The 21,312-nt window shown below is 38.5% G+C and overlaps 1 protein-coding gene across 13 annotated transcripts in view; it reads left to right on the top strand.

Moving 5' to 3' along the window:
• LOC111856915 (putative uncharacterized protein MYH16) overlaps nt 1-21,312 on the top strand; it is a 58,593-nt gene that overhangs the window by 11,375 nt on the left and 25,906 nt on the right. For 10 of the 13 annotated variants that reach the window (XM_072712286.1, XM_072712289.1, XM_072712284.1 and 7 more), the window contains 5 exons: nt 6,906-7,133; nt 8,632-8,736; nt 12,048-12,134; nt 13,290-13,435; nt 15,086-15,176. In XM_072712286.1, coding sequence (XP_072568387.1) covers nt 6,906-7,133; nt 8,632-8,736; nt 12,048-12,134; nt 13,290-13,435; nt 15,086-15,176 — 657 coding nt within the window. Of the gene's footprint in view, nt 1-4,106; nt 4,159-5,315; nt 5,488-6,905; nt 7,134-8,631; nt 8,737-12,047; nt 12,135-13,289; nt 13,436-15,085; nt 15,177-21,312 lie in introns of those variants that run through there. The other 3 variants (XM_072712294.1, XM_072712293.1, XM_072712292.1) reach the window with 2 other exon arrangements.

Below are 21,312 nucleotides of genomic sequence, written 5' to 3'. Positions count from 1 at the left end.
CAAAATACTTATATGTTATATCACACCAGCTATTTTCATAGCTTCTGTTTTCTGCAGCTAGTAAGGAATTTTGAACGTAGCAATTATTCGATCTGCTTGTGCTGCACATAATGATACGTCTCAGCTCAGAGCCAGCCAGTAAAATGCTGCACATCTCTGCTTTTCTTAAAGGATGCTCTTACTTTGGCTTTTATAAGCCTGGTGAGTGATTTTCAATATGACTTTTTTTTGTTGATGAAGTAGATTCAGTACGTTAGTCAGCTCTGCAGGCTCCTTCAGAATCATTACTTAAGTACTGTAGGCACATCTGCAATATTAGTCAGCATGGTTTATGTGTCACTGCTCATAATTATTATGAGTTGCTTTCTAAGAAGGAATTACGAGTGTTTATAATAATACCAGTGTATGGGAATTGATCAGATGGACTTTCAGTACTCGCCAGCCCTTTCTAATTCAGCATTTCCCCCAAAATACAGCATAACAGAAGTTTTTCATGATCTTCTACTTAGTCACTTTCATTCTCATCCTTCTTCCTGCTCCCTGATTCTGCTAATTCGTGAGCATTTAGCTGGTTATGATCTATTGTAATCTGAGCTATGCCTGTGCATCTTATGGCTGTGAGTAAACACATTGTACATTGGATCTTTGCAGCAATGCTGATTTCCTATGGTTTGCAAACTTTGAAATTCAGCCTTAACATAGAACTAAGTGAAGAAAGAGTCTATGGGTTCCCTGCCATTGATTTTTGTCCTGTCAAGGTAAATTTACTCAAACTATGCCAAGAATACTATCTCAATCTGATACTGCTTTTGTATAACCCATGTATTTCACACTGGCTTTACCATGAATGTCTTCATCTACTGTTTTCCATTATTCCTTTCACATCATTGTGTGTCTTTGTTCATACACATCACAATCCATTTTAAAAACACGTGGAACTTGCCATGCAGTGACCAGAGCTGCAATTTCAAACCAAGAGTTTAAAACCATCCATTCAATGTAACCGTGTATATGTTGGGCAGGTTACTCACTGTGTGAGTTCCCTGCTGGACCATTTTTTTCTCGCTTGCTCGAATAGAAGGTAAACTGTAGAAACGATCCCCCCCCCCTTTTATAGACTGTTTTCCATTGCCTTATCCGTTCTTTTCATACTTTGGCTGCAACAGAGTAATTTTACATTCCAGCTTCCAGACAGAGACCTGCAGTAGTTCAGACCACCATCTCGCCTTCTCTGGCAGTTTCTCGCCGTCATTTCAGCATGACCATGGAAGCCGCCATCACTGCAGAGCTATGAATAGACTGTGTTGCTACTGGTCATTCTTTGCTTACACATGGACCTTGTTTGTCTTGGCTAGACGGTTATTTACTGCATTGTAAGGCTGAGGTCAGTAGTTCAACATCAAGTCAGACTCCCTATATAAATTCTCCATTGGACACGGTAAACAAAATGTTGTGTTGCGACTCTGGAGTTTAGGCAGACAATCGGCAATGTGCTTTTCTTCAAAATCTGTATTCTGTCCCCAGCATAGGTGTAGTTTTACAGCTAAACAACTGTTTAATCGCTCCTCTTTTATCAGTGCAAAGCCTCTAAAAATGAGTTTTCTCTCAAAAGAGCATTAGTACTCTTTTGAGCAGTCTTCACGTGAAAATGGCCAGGTTCATCTATCCATCTTCTGAAGACTTTTCTAGTACAGGGTCGAGGGGGACTGGAGTTTTTATCAGATAGCATAGCGCACGCAGACACACACACACACACACAAACACACGCGTGCACACACACATATACACACATATATAGTATTTATAGACCAAGTACCTGAACTGTATGTAATTAGAGTTCAGGTGGAAACCTGCTGTCTTCTGTCACACAGTCATGTTCACTGCATTGGGATGGTACTGTATGTAACTCAGTGGGTTTGGCTGCTGTTGCTGTAATCAGAAGGTCACTGGTTCAAATCTCAGGTCAGCAGAATAATCCCAACATTGGGCTTCTGAGCAATGCCCTTAACCCCCAATTCCTCTGGGGACTGTTTAACCCTCTGTTCACAAATTATATATGTCACTTTAGGGGGCAAAAAAGCATCTACTTAACAATAATCAAAAAAGTTGGAGGAAATTGGTATAGATGCTTCCACAAAAGTCTTATGTACTTGTACCAGTGGGTGTCACATTCTGAACATCCCTGTGCTAAGTGGTTATGGGAAAATGTGTGAATTATATATATATATATATATATATATATATGCAGTATTGTTTGTTATAAGACTGTAAACGTGCAATATTTCAAATAATTCAATAGATTTAAAAGATTAGGCTAATTATTGTCTCTAAATTCTCATGTATGACTCTGTGTGTGTGTCCTGTGAATGACTGGCATCCCGTCCAGGGTGCACTCCCACCCTGTGCCCCGTGAATGACTGGCATCCCGACCAGGGTGCACCCCCACCCTGTGCCCTGTGAATGACTGGCATCCCGTCCAGGGTGCACCCCCACCCTGTGCCCTGTGAATGACTGGCATCCCGACCAGGGTGCACCCCCACCCTGTGCCCTGCGAATGACTGGCATCCCGTCCAGGGTGCACCCCCACCCTGTGCCCTGTGAATGACTGGCATCCCGACCCTGTGCCCTGCGAATGACTGGCATCCCGTCCAGGGTGCACCCCCACCCTGTGCCCTGTGAATGACTGGCACCCCGTCCAGGCATAGGGGTGCCTATAGCCAGTTTACTGTAATAGGGAATTACATCATGATGCAGTGAGTTTCTTTTTTATACTTATTGATGCCTGCCAACTCAATTCAATTTAATAATATAATATAATAATTGCTACAATAGGTTGGCACCCAGTTCTCAGTTGTTCCCTGCCTTGTGCCTATTGTTTATGGGATGGGCTCTGGATCTCCCCCCCCCACCCTGGATGAGACAAGAGGTATAACAAATGAAGAAATTAATAAAATAATTGTGACAGCAGTAAATATCTTAAGATTGTGTTGTGTCTATAGCATAATAAGTTGGAGATCCCACTTGTATATCAGATTTTAATCTGCACATTTTGTTTTCTTCCTGAGTTTATGTTCTCACATTCAGCCTTTTTAAAAGGAAAACATATTTAATTTTACTATCTGTACATACATAAAATCATAAAAACATAAAATCATAATAAATCCCTATTTCCTGATGTGTAATCCTGTTGCCTATGTAGCAAAGGGAAACATATTTACATTTCAGTCAAAACCTCTGCTCCTTTCAGAAAGAATTTGTGAACAAGGAAAGATATTCAAGTATTTGACTAGGATCCAATATAATCTTTTTGTTTCTCAAATATGAGTGAATCTAATTTAACTTACATTCCTGTTTCCTAAGCATACCCTAGTTTTATTCGATATATTCAACCCTAAGTATACTTAAGTATACTGACAGAAAATATTTAAAATAGGAATGAGTATAATAGTAACTACACAGTTTTTTTGAGACCACACCAAATATTTCTGCACAAAGGTTTGTAGAAAAGCCTCTTTTTGCTTTAATCATTATATGTGAAAGGCTAAAGCTCTTGACACAACTTGATGCTTATCTCTGTCTGAGCATGTTCTGTTTATGTGTCTTTATGACATGAAGGCGTTGTTTTTTTTCTGTTATACAAACGGTCCTCTGTGCTCTTCAGACGGGAATTTTGACTGGAATGTGATAATACAAGGATCCATGACATCGCTCTGCATTTTTTTCTCTAAGTGAAATTTTGAGTAGAAACGTCTCATTGGTAGTAGATATCTTTTTGATATTTAATCAGTTATTTTGATGAGTCATGACTTTGGACACTGATGTGTAATTGAGCAAAAACAGTAACTCCTTTTGTCAATTTTTAAAAAATAATTCTGTATACAATATACAGTATCTAAAATTGATGTTACAGCTATTCAGGTTTGATGCTAATAATCATTGGCCCGTAGAGTACAGTTTATTAATTACCAAACATAATTAAAAATACACATTATGCAGACAATTTAGTGCAAGTTTACTGTACATCTAAGTACTTGGAATTGTACTACTGATTACAGCAGAAATAAATATACTGTAGTAAAGCAGAATATTCTTTTCTCGTGACAAAGGTATTCATCAACAGAACAAAACAGTCAGCATTCAAGTAATACTGGAGGCAGGGTAAGAGAAAACACATATGCAATATATATATATATATGTGTGTGTGTGTGTGTGTGTGTGTATTATTAGCAATAACAGGTTAGTATCTTTGGTAGTTAGAAATAAACATGAACACTTATAAATGTGGTCCTTAATTTCTAGATAACAGAGTTGTAAAAAAAACTCCCAAAAGACTTGTTGATTTATCCTAATGATACGCAAAGCTTACTATTCTCTCTTGGAATTTATCACACAAATTACCATTGATACTTTATACACTTCTAAATTACTCAGTAGTGGGTCATAAAGCATGTGAAGAGTTGGAAGTGAAATGCATCATACTGTATGTAGTACTTAGTAGATTTGTAATTCATTCATATCCTTGGGCTGGCCTCAATACTCCCTGTGTTCTCCTGTTGGTAGAATAATTTCAGGGCATTGTCCAAGTTGTGTGGGCATAGACAAAGGTCTTTCTGTTAATTACAAATGAGTACAGTAGCCAGAGTCAAACTATTTAAGAGTCTGCTGCATTTTTCCAAGTGAGACAGACATTCAATGGCTGCGTGAATATTGTGCTCTTGTTACATGTGCTCGACCGTGTCAACTAAAGCTTTTCAAATTGTCCGTCATCCTATACCTCCGCCTTTCAGGAGCTTATATTGAATTTACAGTGGGAGGAAAAGACACCTGTACTGGGAGGGGGACAGCTAATTATTGGGTGAGTGTAACTTGGATCTGTGGAGCCTTGGGCTGAAGAAAGGTCAGTGTAAATCAGGGGCTCCCGCGGGTGCTCTCATCTGGCTCTGCTTGGTACCTGGGCTAGGTATGAACAGGGAGTCAGACGATTGTAGATCGAGTCTGGAGATAAGAGGAAGGGCAAGACAACCCGGATTAAGTGCGTGCAGTTAAAACGGAGCAGGAGTGAGGAGCAGTGGGTGACGATACAGGCTGTATCTGCTGACGCCTGGGGAGGACAGAATAGTAACCCTCTGCCCTGCACAGCTGCTGTAGCTCCTGAATATGGTTTGTGTGCTAGACTGGGTGAATAAAGCCCTCTCGTCTCCTGTCACCTGCAGTTAACTCTTACCTGTCCGACAAAAGCGGAAGCTGAGTCTTTGGTGGGGGGCGGGGGGGGGGGGGGGGGGACTCCAGTGAAGCAGATAGCTTCAGTGGGGAATCTCACATTTGAGTAGACATCTTGCGTGGGCGATGTCTAACACACCCAGACGGAGAAGGTGCCGGTCCTTCTCAGATGACTCTGAAGAGGCCAATGGGCTGCCGATGGAGCCAGAACAGGAAGACCTGGACTGGGATAACTTTAGTATGACTCTGGAGGAGCAATTAGCTGCTGTATGTATCTGCATGCTCTCTGTGTCGCTTGGTATCTGTGCGTCTGTGCAGGCATGTGTCCCGTTTCACGCCATAGTTTATCTCGATTGTCAATGACCGCCTTGCCTTTACAGGTTCCACAAAGATGGGGGGGGGGGGGAGGGGGAGCAGAAAAGAATGTTAGAGTCTGTGACCACTTGCGATAAGCACGCCGAGGAGGTCTGAACTGTAATTGAAAGCATAAGCTCAGCAGTCCTAATGAACCAAGTCATCTGGTTCCTCCTTCTGTAAACCTGGGAGGTTAACCTTTGTGGGCAGTGCCTTAAGCTAGGACTCTTTTTTCATCTCTCAAGATATTATTATCCTTCCTGATTTCATAAAGATATAGTTACTTCACTCTTTGTGTGGTTTTGTGCGGTTACGTGTATTTAAAGATTATCCATAAACATCAGCCATAGAGTTAAAGAATTGTACTTGTTAATTTTACCACATGCTTGTTTGTCTGATCTAAAAAAGATGTTTATTAGGGATATGTTTCTAGGGATATGTTTCTGTCTGTCTCTATGTGTTATGTACTGTATATGTAGCATACTGAACACCTGCTATTAAATGTTTATCAACTTTTAGTTTCCTTTGCTAATATATGTTTTTAATTAGCTGCTATTGTAGCAGTGGTTTTCTTTATTTTTATTTTTAGCTTTATTTTTGCTGTAGTTGAGGTCTTTCTATTCACATTCTTCCCCTGTTCTGTTTAACATGGGGACAGGATCAGGGTTGGGGGGTGGGTGGGTATTGAGATTAAAAATATATATACTGTAGGAGAGAAAGGGATGAAAGAAAATGGAATATTAAGAGGTGGAGAGAAATATCTCAACACAGACATATTACTGAAAGTATACAAACTAAGAACTTTCATTAAATATCAGTCTTTAAACAGCTTGCCCAGGCTAGTTTCATATTGATTATTAGCACATACTTCTGGGGGTACCAAACAGCTGAGATTCTTTCCAGATGAGGTATTTTGCAAAGCAAGCACAAATAGTCTCTTGAAGCATTTTCACATTCATTCATTAGTCAGTGTGTAATAACTGATGCTGATAACTGTATTATCAAGTTGTTATTTTTTTCTTTGCAGTGTATAATTAACTTTAAAGGAATATAGATAAGTACAGTCTGCAGCAGTATGTGCCTCTATTTTTTTTTTTGCTGCCCTGGAAAATCCCAGTGTGGATGAGAGAGATTTAGTCTTAGCTCTGCCTCAGCTGCATTTGACCAACTCTGCTGAAATGAGCAAATTCTCATTTTTTAGATGTGCGTGGTGTGTGTGTCTGTATGAATCCTGCCTGACAGCCATATATTCGGAGGGGGAGGGGAACTAGCCACAGTCCTCCAGCTATTAAAATAAGCACCCCCCCCCCCACACCACCACCTACCCCCAGGAGCAAGAGAGCCTGCAGGACATGGAAGAGCGCTGCAACCAGCTGGCCAAGGCCAAACGGGACCTGGAGGAGCAGGTGGCAGGCCTGAGCGAGCGGCTGGAGGAGGAGGAGGGCTGCGTGGCTCAGCTGGCCGCACAGAGGCTGCGGCTGGAGGCGGAGTGCTGCAGCCTGAAGCAGGACCTGGAGGAGCTGGAGAACACACTGAGCTCTGTGGAGAGGGACAAGCAGGTAGGGGGCCCTGCCGCTCAAATTCACCGCTTTCTGTTCTGCTGGCAGCGCCTGCATGCATCTCTACTCTTATATTCGCTGTGATTTTAACATGTTTGCTAAGCTTATCAAATTTCATCTTCCTTGAAGACTATGATAGAATGTCTTTAATAATAATAATAATAATAATAATTGTTATTATTATTATGTATTCTTTTTTTCCCATTTCCTAATTGTCTAATAAAGCTCAGAGTGCCCATTTTTTGCCTTTCCTCCTATTGTACTAACCACCCACATGATAAATTCCATGGTCCCTTGTAAGACATTATCATGTATTATTCTGTTGTCTCCTTTGTCCTCACTGTTTATGAAGTCTTCTTTTGAATTCATTGTTCATTGTGCCAAACATCTGCCTTTCATGCTGCAAATGTCTCCCTTCTGAACCTGAAACTTCCCTGCTGCTAAACTTTCCCCCCACTTAGATTCTAACATGCTGTGCTCGATGTCACCCTTCATGGGAAAAGTGAATCACTCTCCGAGTTATATTCAGCACTTTGGTAAATGAACACTGCAGTTATTTTTGTCATAATGCCAATATATGTATATTTTGGGTTTATCATTTTGATTGAAATACAGTGTAATATATCATAGAAGTGGAGATTCTTTATATACTATATCACCATGGAAATGTTTTGCTGGATGTTCATTTCTATTTTCAACTAAAGACCAATTGCTCTTTTCTAACTGTGATTCATTTGTATCTGTAGTAGTACAAAAGATTTATTCTGGTATTCACTGATTATCGCAATCATGTGGACTGAATTCCAAATAACTAAGGTGACTTTGTAATACATTTTGTATGATGCACAGAATTGATAATTACAATAAACGGTAAATAGATTTTTAAAATGATAATTAGCTTAATTAAAATTCAAACATTTGAATGCTGGAAAGATATTTATAGGTGTCTCCAAGAATATGTTTCTTAATAGCATTTAATATTGGATGCTTTTGTCTGGGAAGAAGTTGGCCTTGAACCCTCCTCCTACACTAGGGCAACATCTGCAGTCCAGTCCATGGAGCTTTTGGATCTAGATATGTATGGTCCTGTTATAACTTTAAGTGCATTTGAAGGTTTCTGTGTCCACCCACATTTCCGCAAGGTTGATGAATTACTTTTGATTCTACTGGAAGAACACAAAGCAGGTAGGATGACTATAGGATTTGTAGTGAGCTCGATTCTGCAGCTTTTGGGAAAGGTAATACTAAACGAAACTGTTTCTGTAGGAACACGTGCTACATAAGCATTTTATTTATTTTATGGTTTGCTTGTCAGGAAAGGAAATCAAATGCATTGGCTGTGCACTCATTTTTGTGAATGAAGGTCCTAAGTTTTGCATATGATTTGTTAATAAAGCTAATATTTACTTACTGGAATATGTGGTTTGGTTAGAAGATACTACTCTGTGATTGTCTAATTTAATTGGAATTTTAATTCCTTTCTGAATCTCACATCAAGTCTTCAGACTCAAATGTGCAGAAGCTGACAGTGGAGCTTTCGCAGAGGGATGACATCATACAGAAACTGCAGAAGGAGAAGGAACGTCTTGTAGAACTCGCTCAGGTGAGCAAAGTCTAACAGCCACAATGACATTTGACATCAGCAGAGGTGATGCTGCTTGAAAGGTCACCGTGTGATGGGTCAAGCATGTGTCTGAATGCATTATCAACATGAATCACATTGCTACAAAGCCACAAAGATCAAATTATGTATCAGTTTGATTTTACCTTGGATCCTCTTTAAATTGTAGCTGCTATATTTCGTATTTTGCATTCAAATGATCTGAAAGAACCATAAAAATTATGGAGTTATTTAAACACATTTTTAAATTGAAACAGGTCAGTGGAAATAAGAAGATTTTCCCTTTATGGAAAACTATTACCTGTTAATGCATTCACTTCCTAATCTGCTTCTTCAGTGCAGAGCCACACCTGTGTCATCATTCACTGACATGGCTTTTTACCTCGCCGATTCCCCAATGAAGCTTTGTATTTATAAATACATATACAAATGCATATACATATACATATGTATGTATACACACACACACAGACACACATATATATATATATATATATATATATATATATATATATATATATATATATATATATATATATATGTGCATGTAGAGCCACACAAAATGCTTTTCACAGCAGGGCATCTTGAGTTTGTTCCAAAGGTGAGGATTTTGCTTTTCTTCCTTTCTGTCAGAAGCTTTGGCGACTGCGACCCCTGTGATAAACACTGAATACTATCCCAGACGACAGCTCAGGTTCCCGATGCCTTGTCATTATCGTAGGCATATTTATTCACAAATACGAGGCATGGTGGTAGCAGACTTACTGCCTGTTATTTCTGTGGTTTGGTTTGAAGTAAATTTGGTTTTTGTGTAAGAACACTGGATGGTTTAGAGACGCATCAGGCTGTTTCCGCACCAGAACTGTGGCCATTACCTAAAATTTACATATCCTCCTGAGACCCGACCTATTCATTTATGTGTATTGTAGTGGACATTGTATTTTTGCATTTAGTTTTTCACTGATGTTAGGAAACATATTTATTCCTGTTGTGCACTAAAGAGGACATGCTGCGAAATTAAAAATAAAAATAAATTTGAAAAAATTTAATTGTAAGATGTCTTATTTCCTCCAAAGACAAATAACCTACAATTGAAGGACAATTTTTTTCTTGGGTCTCAGGAGGATATAGTCTGATGTAGAACGTTGCTGTAATTCAGTGATGTAGTAGAGTCCAAGAAATTAAACTCAGTAGAATATACAAATGCTATATATTGTGCTTATTGGCCTTATGAATTATTTACTTTTGTGCGATTTGCGTTATAGTTTTGTTCCCAATGCAGATGGGATAAATGTATATTTAGAGTAGCTTAAGCTTAGGGCCATTTCCAGGATAAGCTCAATGAAGATGAATATTCGCCCCATGACTATGAGAAAACAAGTCTAGGGGGAGTATCAGCAGGTTGCAAAAATATTATTAGGAAACAAAGTTTATTCTGTATCTGAATCCAGGAAAGAGTACATAGCATATTATGGCACAACCAGTGTTTCCATGATAGGCTTAAAAAGGTTTAACAAGACAGTTAAAAAAAAAAAAAAAGTTTCAGTTAATTTAAATTTATATTTTAAATTGAAAAAAATGTGATTATGAATAATTAATTATGCTTATGAATAAGCTTATTGTTGTTAGATGTAAGTATGTAGTTGATGTCTAAGTAGACTGGACAGAATGCTAAAATGTGAGTGAAGTCAAACCATATGGGCTTCCAGACCCCAGACGTGTAACGGATCTGCTCCCTCTCAGCGCTGTCATAGTTCCGTACGGTCATTTCCAACCACAATCAGTGTTACACAGTACAGGTTACATTCTTCAGTTCCTAATGCCTTAGTAGTAATATCTGTGATCTGTTGCATTTCAAATAATCCATCTATCAATTTGTACTTATTCTTTATAAATGCACTTGACACAAAGTCATTTATGGTCGTTTTTCCACAGTGTGATTGTAATGCTTTATAGCGCAACCCTGTTAACACGCACAAATTCCATCCTGAGCACAGTGGTTTCTGATGTTCTGATAGCAACCAAAAAATGAACTATGGTCAGATATGGTGAAATAAAGAGTACAGTTTTCCTATAAATAAATCCTTATAATTGTCCGTTCGTACCTAAGCAAATGCACAAACACATCCAGAGGTCCAGATGTTGAGTCCGCAATTGAAAGAAAAGTGCTGGTTTGGTTAAAAGGTCATAGTGTCACCGTGGATGAACCTCGAAATGGAGGCCGTCTTGCACTCCTGGTTTTCATGCTAGGATGAAGATGTATTAGATTTCCTTGGCCTTGATGCCCCAAATTCAGAGCAGATGCATGTGAATGGACCTATTATAGCCTGAAATAAGTTTAAACTGGATGCAGGGTCAAATTTGGATTTATCATTATATTTTTATTTTTTTCAGCGTCAATATATATAAAATATGCAAAAAATGTCTTATTGCGACAAAGTATTATATCTTCTTTGTTGTACTTTGCTATTTTCATTTGACATTCCTCTGTGTTTAATTACTTGAATTTTTAAACATTGAAAAATAATCGCTTTGTTTACTCTGAATCTCCCTTTCATATTTACATTGGATAAACCACTCAGGTACTGATTGGTTCTGTTAGCTGGCTCAAAATGATTAACTGCATGCATATATATCAATGCATGTATGCTGCAATTATTAGTCATTAATAGTCAACAAGACTCAGGAAATATGAGCATTTCCAGTGTCGTTTTCAACCATTTCCAGGAGAATCTGGAGTAAACATTAGGTCTATCTGACAAAAATTTCCCAGAAAATGACAGGCAACTTCCCAGAAATGCTAATCTATTTATGGTATCATGTCTAAGACATTTTTGAATGTATGTGATCACATTGTAATATTCATCATGTTGAGTTATGTTGCATTTTTGCAGTAATCATCCATCCTGGTCCTCTTATTCCACTGAAATTTTTATGTAGGATTTTTAATCAATGTAAGGGAAGTAGTGTGGAGACATTGCAGAAAGTGAAATATTCAAAATATTAGGAAGAAAGATAAGGTACCACAGGTCACCTTTCATCTAAATGCAGGACCCAGGGGTTCAGAGGTCAGTCCATCCAAAGACACATGCTGGTTGATCCTTCTTGCCATCTTTGTGATCATGCTTTCTGTCTGAACACCCTAGTTGGAATTCTGTACAATTTGGCTTCACCGATCAGTGATGGCTATGTGTGTGGAGAAATGCCTGTTATTTGCTGTGGCTAAACAGTCTAAGTGTGCCATTAAAATGTTATAGTTAATGTCACGTCATGATCTTTTTTCTATTGCGCAGCAAGCCATAGAGGACCTGCACTCGGAAGAAGATAAAGTAAACCACTTAACTAAGGAGAAGGCCAAGCTGCAGATGCAGGCAGAAGAGGTGGAGATATTTACATTTTATGCATCTAGACTCCCATCTACAATGACGCACTTAGCTAATGGGTAAAACGCGTAAATCGGTATTAATATAAGCGTTCAACAACTGAATTATAGTCACAGTATATAAATGTCAAGTATTCAGACAAATCTTGCAACTCTCCTGTTATAATCAGTAATGGGCTAATGATGTATTATCAACTAATTTCTAAGTATGTAATAAGGAAAGTATGGTTTGGCAATGTACAACGTACAGCTGTTTACTAGAATTTTGTTGCATGGGTTTACCTGGGCTGAAGCTCAGGGGCTTCAACTAACCTAAAATTTGAAACCTAGGAACACTCCGTATTGAAAAATAAAATGCTGTGTTCCATTTTGAACCAATACAGGGCTCCATTTGTTCTGTATTTTCACCGCAGCAGATTACAATTTAATATGTACTACCTCCTTTACCTCAACAGTTTTTGAAATCTTTTTCGTCTGCATATTTACTCATCAGGGATGCCCCCTGCTTGGCATATTTTATATTTTATTGTGGCCCCCATCTCCCGCTAGGCAAATTTTATGTAACCCCCCCCCCACCCAAGTCAATGAAATATTACCACCCCCCATAATAGTAGGGGGTTCTCTGGCCATGTTGATGCATCTTTGTAGGAATTAAATATTATGACAAGAATTTATACTATACTGTAAAAGGCTAGATTTACACATTCAGGAAGATATTGTAGAAATGATTTGACCTTGTTATTTTTATTTATGATATATACTGTGTGTGTGTGTCTGTATGTTTGTGTGTGTACAGAGAAAATATATTGCAATGCCTACTACTTCCCAGAGGTGTGTAAAATCCAAATTTTACTATATCGTAAACACTAAAATAGCCATTTGAGCGCTGAGCAATGAAATGTAGGAATATTGCACTTTATTATTGTTGTTTTTCTACTGAAGCATTTTCCGAAATATATTTTAACAACCATTCCAAAAATCATTATTTTACGGAGCGCAAAGAAAATGTAGACTGTTGTAGTTCTCAGATGTAACAGCAAGTAACCAAGGATCACAAATACCATCTACACAGTGTTGAATGACCAGTATTAAGTACCTTATCCTCCCAGGTAGTTGTGGGACATTCAGATGAGATGTTCAACTCCCCTTCCAGTTGGAGTACCTTCTTGAGCAGGAGAGGAAGCAGAGGAGTGATGTGGAAAAGAGCCACCGGAAGCTGGAGGGGGACAGCAAGACTACAGTGGAGAGCCTCAGTGAGCTGGAGAAGATGAAGGCAGGTCTGGAGGACATCATTAAGAAGTGAGTCTTTGGGAAGGAGAACATTGAACATTTCTGTTAGAGCAACTAAGTAACACTTCAGACCCAAAAAAATTTAGTCATGCACAATACAAGTCAACATGAAGGCACTGTAAAAGAAGCTGTGAGATTAATTGATCACAGCTTACCACTTCCTCTTCACCCTCATCGGTACTTCTGAGCTTCTTATATAGTGTCTAATTACAGTATGTAATTCTAATTACTGGTCTTATCACATAACTACAATTCAATCTGATTTTATAGCAAAGATTAGGACTGCAAATGTGGGACTAAGTACCAGTTGGACAATTCAAATATATGAACGTATATTTTAAGAGTCATAAAATTAGCACTAAATATGCATTTAATAATTGATCTATGGCAGCTGAATGTGGCACGAAACATCATAATACTATAAGCATTCAGTGATGATGAACTGGGAATGTTTGAGGGTGTTGTGTTGTGCCCAGACAAGTCCTTTGTCAACTCTGCATACCAATGTGTTCTGGCAAGCTTAGGAACTCCTACTTTTACAAACATTTATTTGAGCGAGTTGAAAGAGGGTTAATTCTCCCTCAGCCTCAACTAATTTGACCCCGCCTCTCCTTAAAATAAACTCACATTTAAAGAAAAAGAAAAATCTCTTAAAATTGACTGCATAGAAATGTGAAGCATGTACATTCTAAGTGGAAACAACGCTTATTTGAATAATGAATGTGTAAGGTTTGACTTGTTCATGTTATCAGTGATGTATAGTCATGCTCTATGGGCATCTATAAGAACATCAATTAAAGATCTATATGGGTTTCTGTAAGTACATTAAATCACGTGCAATGTTTGCTATATCAAGACACTTCTTCAGCAAAATTGCATAGCCCTGAGACAGGGTGTCAGATCGTTGTAGGGCATTCACACAGGCATACACATTCATTTGCACACTACGGGTAATTTAGAGTCACCCATTCACCTCAATAGCATGGAATGTGGGAGGAACACCCAAAGAAAACCCACACATACACAGGGGAAAACTGAAAATGCGTTTGGGCCACATCTCAGCCCCCAATCATGGGCCACGAGGCAGCAATACTGCTCTGAGCCATTTCTACACCCTCTGTAAAACAATTTACTTAAGACACGTACAGCATTTTGGTTCCTTTGAGACAATTCTGTCAAAGGTACCTTTGATTGCGCACTGCCTTTGATGTATAATGCCCCTGTAAGTAAGTGAGCAGAAAAACAGATGGATAGATAGCATTTTGAATGAAATAACATGTCAACAGCAATGTGCTGTTATCTGAGGTTATATGAGAACAAGGCATTAGTGACTATCCAGAAGAGTACTACTGCTTCAACCGGCTGATAAGCATTCAAGGGAAGGAGGCCCCTTAGAGTCGTTCCTTGTGTAAAAACTATTAACAGGCTTCTGAAAAACTAATAACATTTTAGTCCAAGTGATTTCACTGGGTTTAGATTTCATAGTTATTTAATGAGAGAAAAATGTCCGAAATCCAGTTTGTGGCCATTTAGCCTGTACCTTGTTAATTCTACTTTTAAATAACTCTCTGGTCTACTAGCCAAAGCATCTTCTGTGGAACAACTTTTGTTGTTAAAGCAGTTTGGTTTGAAAATCCAATGTGTTTTTACTTTCTGTAGGAAAGAACTGGAGATGAATTCTATGATAGAAAAACTTGAAGAGGAGGAAACTCTTAATGTCAGCCTGCAGAGGAAGAACAGGGAGCTCCAGGTGAGCTTTGTGGCCGTGTGCAGGGATACATTCCTGTCCTTCAACAGGAGTGATTGTGCAGGCTGATTTGCAAGCATGTGTGCTCCACTGTGCCAGCCAATAGATGGCAAAAACAGAGCCATTACACAGTCTTCAGCCTTGTACTGATCTGTCTGCCTTAGCACATTTTTTTGTGTATCAGTTGACTTAACATGAAGCAAAAATTTGGTTAAATTACACAGTTAACAAATGCATTTTGCTTTTAACATTGCCATTGCATTTTTGCCTTGCATTAAAGATCCAATAATCTCATTATGATGCAATAATAATAAAACAATTAAAAACTCCTGACCATAACGTTGTGTTCCTGTGGGAAATTGTAGCATGCTTTTATTTTGTTACATAAAATGTTTAGCTAACTGCATACATTCAGCCAGCCAGTATGGAAAAAGTAACACAATTTTGAAAAAAAAAAATTGAATATTTTTGATTAATAGCTATTTCAGGGTTCCCCAGTTCCGGTCTTAAAGGGCCAGAATCCAACACAGTTTGCAGATTGTAATGAAATACAATCCATGATTGTAAGTTTTCTTGTGACTGTTTTATAAGATGTTGATTCGCTGAGTTTTTGAGGCAGTCTAAAGTGATGTAAGCAGGTAGTTTTTATGGACAGTGAAGGAGAGACAAGGAGAGAAAGACAAATAAGGAGCTAGACAATGCAAGGAAACAAGGAAAGTAAATAATGAAGGTCAGGTACTCCTCAGCTCAGTGCCTCCTGGATCAAGATACCTTGTTCAGAAGACCTTTAGTGAAAAGAAAGAGACACTGTCTTATTTTGTTGCTTTTGATTGCAGAACTGAAAGCTGATCTGTGTGTTGGTTAAAGTGTACATGTTTTCACATTTAGCCAGAGCATTCTTTTTGGCTGACAATGGAGCCTTTATGTGGGAATACTGGAACTCCACTGCCTCCCTCCCACTGGTAAAAATGCAGGTGGACACCATCTAACAAAGCAGTGTTGATTTACTTTGCTTTCTTTTTCCTCAGCTGTCTTTTTCATTCAGTTAAAGGTTCAGTTCTCTAGAGCTCTCCTTCAATATTATTTTTTTTTCAGCGGGTGGTGCCAACTCTGCTTTACTTTTTAGTTTCCTCTGTCCTGACGTACTCTGCAGTACAGTTCCATTACAGTTGTCACTTAGACAGAGGAAGAGGGACCTGAAGAACACAGAATATGAATATGTACAGGTTGTGCATACATTTTTGATATCCTTTGGTTGTTTAGATTATGTTCATATACTGTACGTACTACCACATAGTGTTTTGTTGCATATCAGTAGCTGGCTAATCAAGATCATTAGCCAGCAAATGAAGGATTAATGCCTTAAACTTTTGTCCTTTGTTAGCTTTCTGTTCCCATCTCTTATGTTAAATGGGTCGGTGCCGACCCATGTCTTAAATCAGCCATAAAATACCCTCAAAACAATTATTCATCATCCAATTTGTTTCTTACCTCTTGGTTACCTTCTTAGGCTTCCTTATCCATGAAAAGATTGGTTTTAATATTTTTGGTGTGGCTTTCTGGACCTTTCTTTTGACAGCATACCTCTCGTTTTCAATAAAAAATAACGGTAAAATTAACCTCAAGAGAATTATATAAATAAACGGAATTGGTCTTATCTTGCCTTACTTGTATGGGCATGTCTTGCCTTGATTTGGTTTAATTTATTTTGTTCAAATAGAGGTTCCTGACAAAGTCAAAAAGCCTTGATGCAGCACACAAATTTATGTGGTGTTTTTATACATTTAAAACTTTAACCCTAACAGGATAAGAAGGTTAAGGTTGTTAGTAGTATGAGACAAATGGCAAAAATGATCTTAACTGGAGTTTTGCTTATGTTGTTACAGAACGCTCTGACTTGCTAGTTGACTAACATTACTTACAACTGCTATGGTACATTAGACAAAATGCACTGCATAGATCTCAGGGCCCTCACTAATGGCCATTGGCCTAACGGTGATGCATTTAGGTTTGTTGTCCTTGATGTGAGAGCCTGGGGCTTCTTACAGCCTTTCACTGGATGAATGTACAATGGTGTTAATGGTGCCTTTGCTCAAAGCAGCATGCAAGTCAGGCAGATACTGTAGCACATTACAGACGTGCAGCTGTCAAAGTGTCGATTAGGCATAATTGCAGCTACGCTGAGCTTCCAATCAATGCTCGGGTACAAATGTAAGCAGAATTGGAGCAGAAGCTACACAAGATCTTCCAAACAAAGAAACAGAAAGTGCAACAAGTGCAGCTTTCAGGGAATATGGAGTGGTGTTGGCTAATTCCTGGAACAGATGGGTCTTGGATGTGCAGAAGGAATGTGACGAGCGGATGTGGTTCAGCAGCTCATTTCTCCATCATTCAAAAGCATTTTCAAGACAGGTGGGTGGGTTGATGACACCCAACATCCTCTGATAGTTTTTTTTTTTTTTACTCTTGTATGATAACTTTACCAAGTTAGTTTTCTCCTCAAAAGCATTATGAGATAGATATACCAATTACTACTACTTTAAATGTTATAACTCAATTAAAATGTTTTGATCACATGCCCCTAGTATACATTAATAAGTTCAATCCATTGTGTATTGTTATAATTTAAAAAATATATAATTTAATTGTGATTTTTTTTTTGGACACGAAAGGATAACACTCCTTGTGTTGGTTGTCAGGGACATATATTGGGAAAAATGTACAGAATGTGTAAACTTTAATGCTGACAAGATAATGCTACTGTGAGAGGGTGACAGGAGTTGGCACATCAGTTTTGGAAAGCAGCTCTCTTCTCACTCAACAAATACTTTTTATCGTGTCAGTGCTGGAATAACACACAACTGCTGAAAATGGGGTATGCATACTGTATAATACTGTAGTATTGGTTTTAAAATACTTCCCTGCTAAAAACTGGGATCAAGTAACAGCCCTTGCCAATATTTTGTCCTGCAGATGTTAATATTCTATACTTTCATTCCTTTAAAATGATTGTAAAGATCTGATTTATGGAATACATATCCCTTGAAATGCTTTGCTCGTCGCAAAAACAGGAAGGTTAAATCTCTAAGATCTGTATCGTGGATTGAGATCAAACAGATGTTCCGGAAATATTCATGATCAGTTTAAGGAAATCATGGCATGATACTGACATCCAGATGACTAGCCTTTGAGTAACAGAATACCATTTTAAACGAACATAGTTACTTAATAATTAACATGCGCACAGTGCACTGATTAATGGATTATGCTTAATAATTGTAACTATGATTTTATTTCCTCATGAATATTTAGGCACCCTAATGTTCTTAATTTTCATCGGTATGGTTTCATACTGCACATACTGTACAGTAACTTCAGTTTAACAGATTAACACAGTCACTGCATCAATGAATTAAATAGTTATGGCAGAAATGTGCAAGAAAGCATTTGAAAACAGAAATTAAAAAAATAAGACTGTATTCACCTAACTCACCACAGTAATTTACCCCTGCAGTCCCATATCCAAGATATCCATGGGAAGGCAATATTAAGCCCATCAGAACATGAATGTGCTTAGTGGTGGCAGGAAGCATCAAACATCAAACCTCCCGTCAAAGAGGGTTAGGAATTTGCCAGGAATAAGGTGGCCGATGGCATAAAACAGAACAGATCTGTGTTATTTTCTTTTACGGCTGGCGATATGAATGATTGCTGGCCTGTTCCTGTTACAGTTCCTGTTAAAGTTCTTTCTTTATACTTTGCTTGTGCCAAAGCTATTTGTCATTTAATCCATTTTTTCACTCAGTTTTCAGTTGCAGCCACCTGATTTACTGTTTGGCGGAGCAGACTTTTTACTTTGCAGGTATAAACTGGCCGCTGAGTTTAAGTTTGTTCATAAATGGTCTCGTTATAGGACTCATTATAAGGCAAATTTCCAGACTCAGAAGTTTATATCGTTTAAGCTTTTTTTCATTATGTCTAATATAGTGATACTCTGACTAACACTGAATAACTCAGCTACACTGTATAATATTGTCAATGAGGCAGATCACTGCTGACTGCAGTGCATTGTTCCCTAGAAGAGGTTGTAGTCTGTTAATAATCTACTATTAGTCTGGCTGCCTTTGTAGATGCACTATTGTTGCTTTATGTACTTACCCCAACTTGGGAAGGCTCCAGTTAGACTAAATGGAATCTCTTCTGTCATGTATGTTACAATCAACAGCAAATATAAGACAAAAGAATTGTTACAATCACTTCCTTAACTCTGATGTTCACAGATGAATTTGATCATGATGCATCACATCAAACACAGAAATCTGTGATGCTGCAGTGACATCTATTCTGGTCCAAAACAAAATATTCTGACTTTAACCAACTATTGACTTCCAACAAATCCTCTTCTCGTTACCTCGGACAAATTTTCATGCAAGAGTGTGCATACTCATGCCACCCTGCAAGGTCTCCGTCAGCTCAATGAGTAGAGCATTGTGCCAACCACACCAAGGTTGTGAATTCAACTCCCAGGGTATAGTTGCAAATTGTAACTGTTCCTTCTACTGTCGCTTTGGACGTGGGTGTTGGATAAATGAATTAAATGTTTAACAAGCTCCATGGATCAGGCATCAACGTTTTAAAAAGACATTCCATAGTTTCTTAACCATGAAAATAATGATCTGAATTTGTTCTTGAATTAGTCACCGCCCATTATGGTGTTAATAATGATGTACAACATTGTAACAACTATCATTATTCTTTATTATACTATAACTATTCATTATCCCCTATTATAATCAGATGCTAATCATATTATTATCATTATTGAAAATATTTAAAGTAAAGATGGCCTCTTTGTCTCTGAAGCTGTGCATTAAGAGGCAGAAGCACTCTCTGAATGAGTACACATGGTTGGGGGGGGGGGGCGGGGGGGGACTCACTCCCACCGGTGCTTAAAGAGAGTGCAGCAGGGCGGTGGAGGCAGTCAGTCTGCTGCTGCTGCTGCACCATGGCTGCACTCTCTGCCGAAGTCCTCTGCTGGCATGTGAGTACCAACTCCCCAGGACGGGCCTGGCTCCTCTGTCCCTCGCTGCTGAGGGAGGTCCGGTTTTGCTTTTCAGGAAATTTGCATGCAAAAAAAAAAAAAAAAAAGTTTTCATGTACCTCCCCCATAAAGAACTGGGGAACATTTCTGGTGTTGGTTGAAAGGGCTGAATGCCAAACTTTTCCTCAGGCTCAGGCAGGGAGATGAATGATGAATGGAGAGAGTGCATATTATTCTCGAGTAAAAGTTTCAAAGAAGTGAATAAACTTTGCTGGTGCTGAAAATTGTTTGCCTGTGATAATGCGTTCATATTTAAACTTTTACAAAATGAATACTTTATGTTTAACTAGGATTTTGCAAACATGTATTGTGACATATTTCTGATGATAAAGCATGTACTCCAGTAACTATGCTGTTTACTGTATTCTATCTGAGAAACTTTCTCGCATTAAAAAATACCATTGCTGCTGGCATGTAATATCGCCTGGTGGAGATTGAGGGATATATTAATTGGTAGAACACTACCAAATGGTGTTTTAGTGGGTAATGGTGTAAAATGTTGAAGATCTAGAATGTTACAGATTTATGGGAGGATTCCAAGTCAAGGGACAATGGCAGTGATAAAATGACAGGAGAATAGAAGACTGGAATGTGTCTGTGTTGTCTTATGGAGTGAAGTCTCTGGGTGTATTCTGAGCACTTTCACAGGAATCCCTGTGTTCTCTTATCTAGCAGTTTTGCCCATGTGTCTGAAGCTCCTTTATGCAAGGTATAATTATCTGCAAAATATTCACAGGAATATGGAGTGCTTGTCTTCAGTAGTTCGGGATTGCAGTCTGACATTATGCATTCAGTTAAAATGCTTTTGGACTTTAGATATATAGTTTTTAACCGAGTCAGGATGGAGGTCTGGACTTTGTTTAAATAAAACATTAAGCTCTTTCACAGAAACTCAACCTCTAAGCCTCTTCTGCTTTATCCCACCACTAACTTTAAAGACTTTCTTTTAAGAGGAGTTTTGTTACTGCAGCAGGTTCTCTGCAGTGCTATCTCATTGTTTTTGGTATTAAAATTGTAATTCTTGACATGTTGTGAATT

Source organism: Paramormyrops kingsleyae, chromosome 5 (genome assembly GCF_048594095.1).
Source record: "Paramormyrops kingsleyae isolate MSU_618 chromosome 5, PKINGS_0.4, whole genome shotgun sequence".
Lineage (NCBI taxonomy): Eukaryota > Metazoa > Chordata > Actinopteri > Osteoglossiformes > Mormyridae > Paramormyrops > Paramormyrops kingsleyae.
This window is presented reverse-complemented; position numbering and strand designations above follow the sequence as displayed.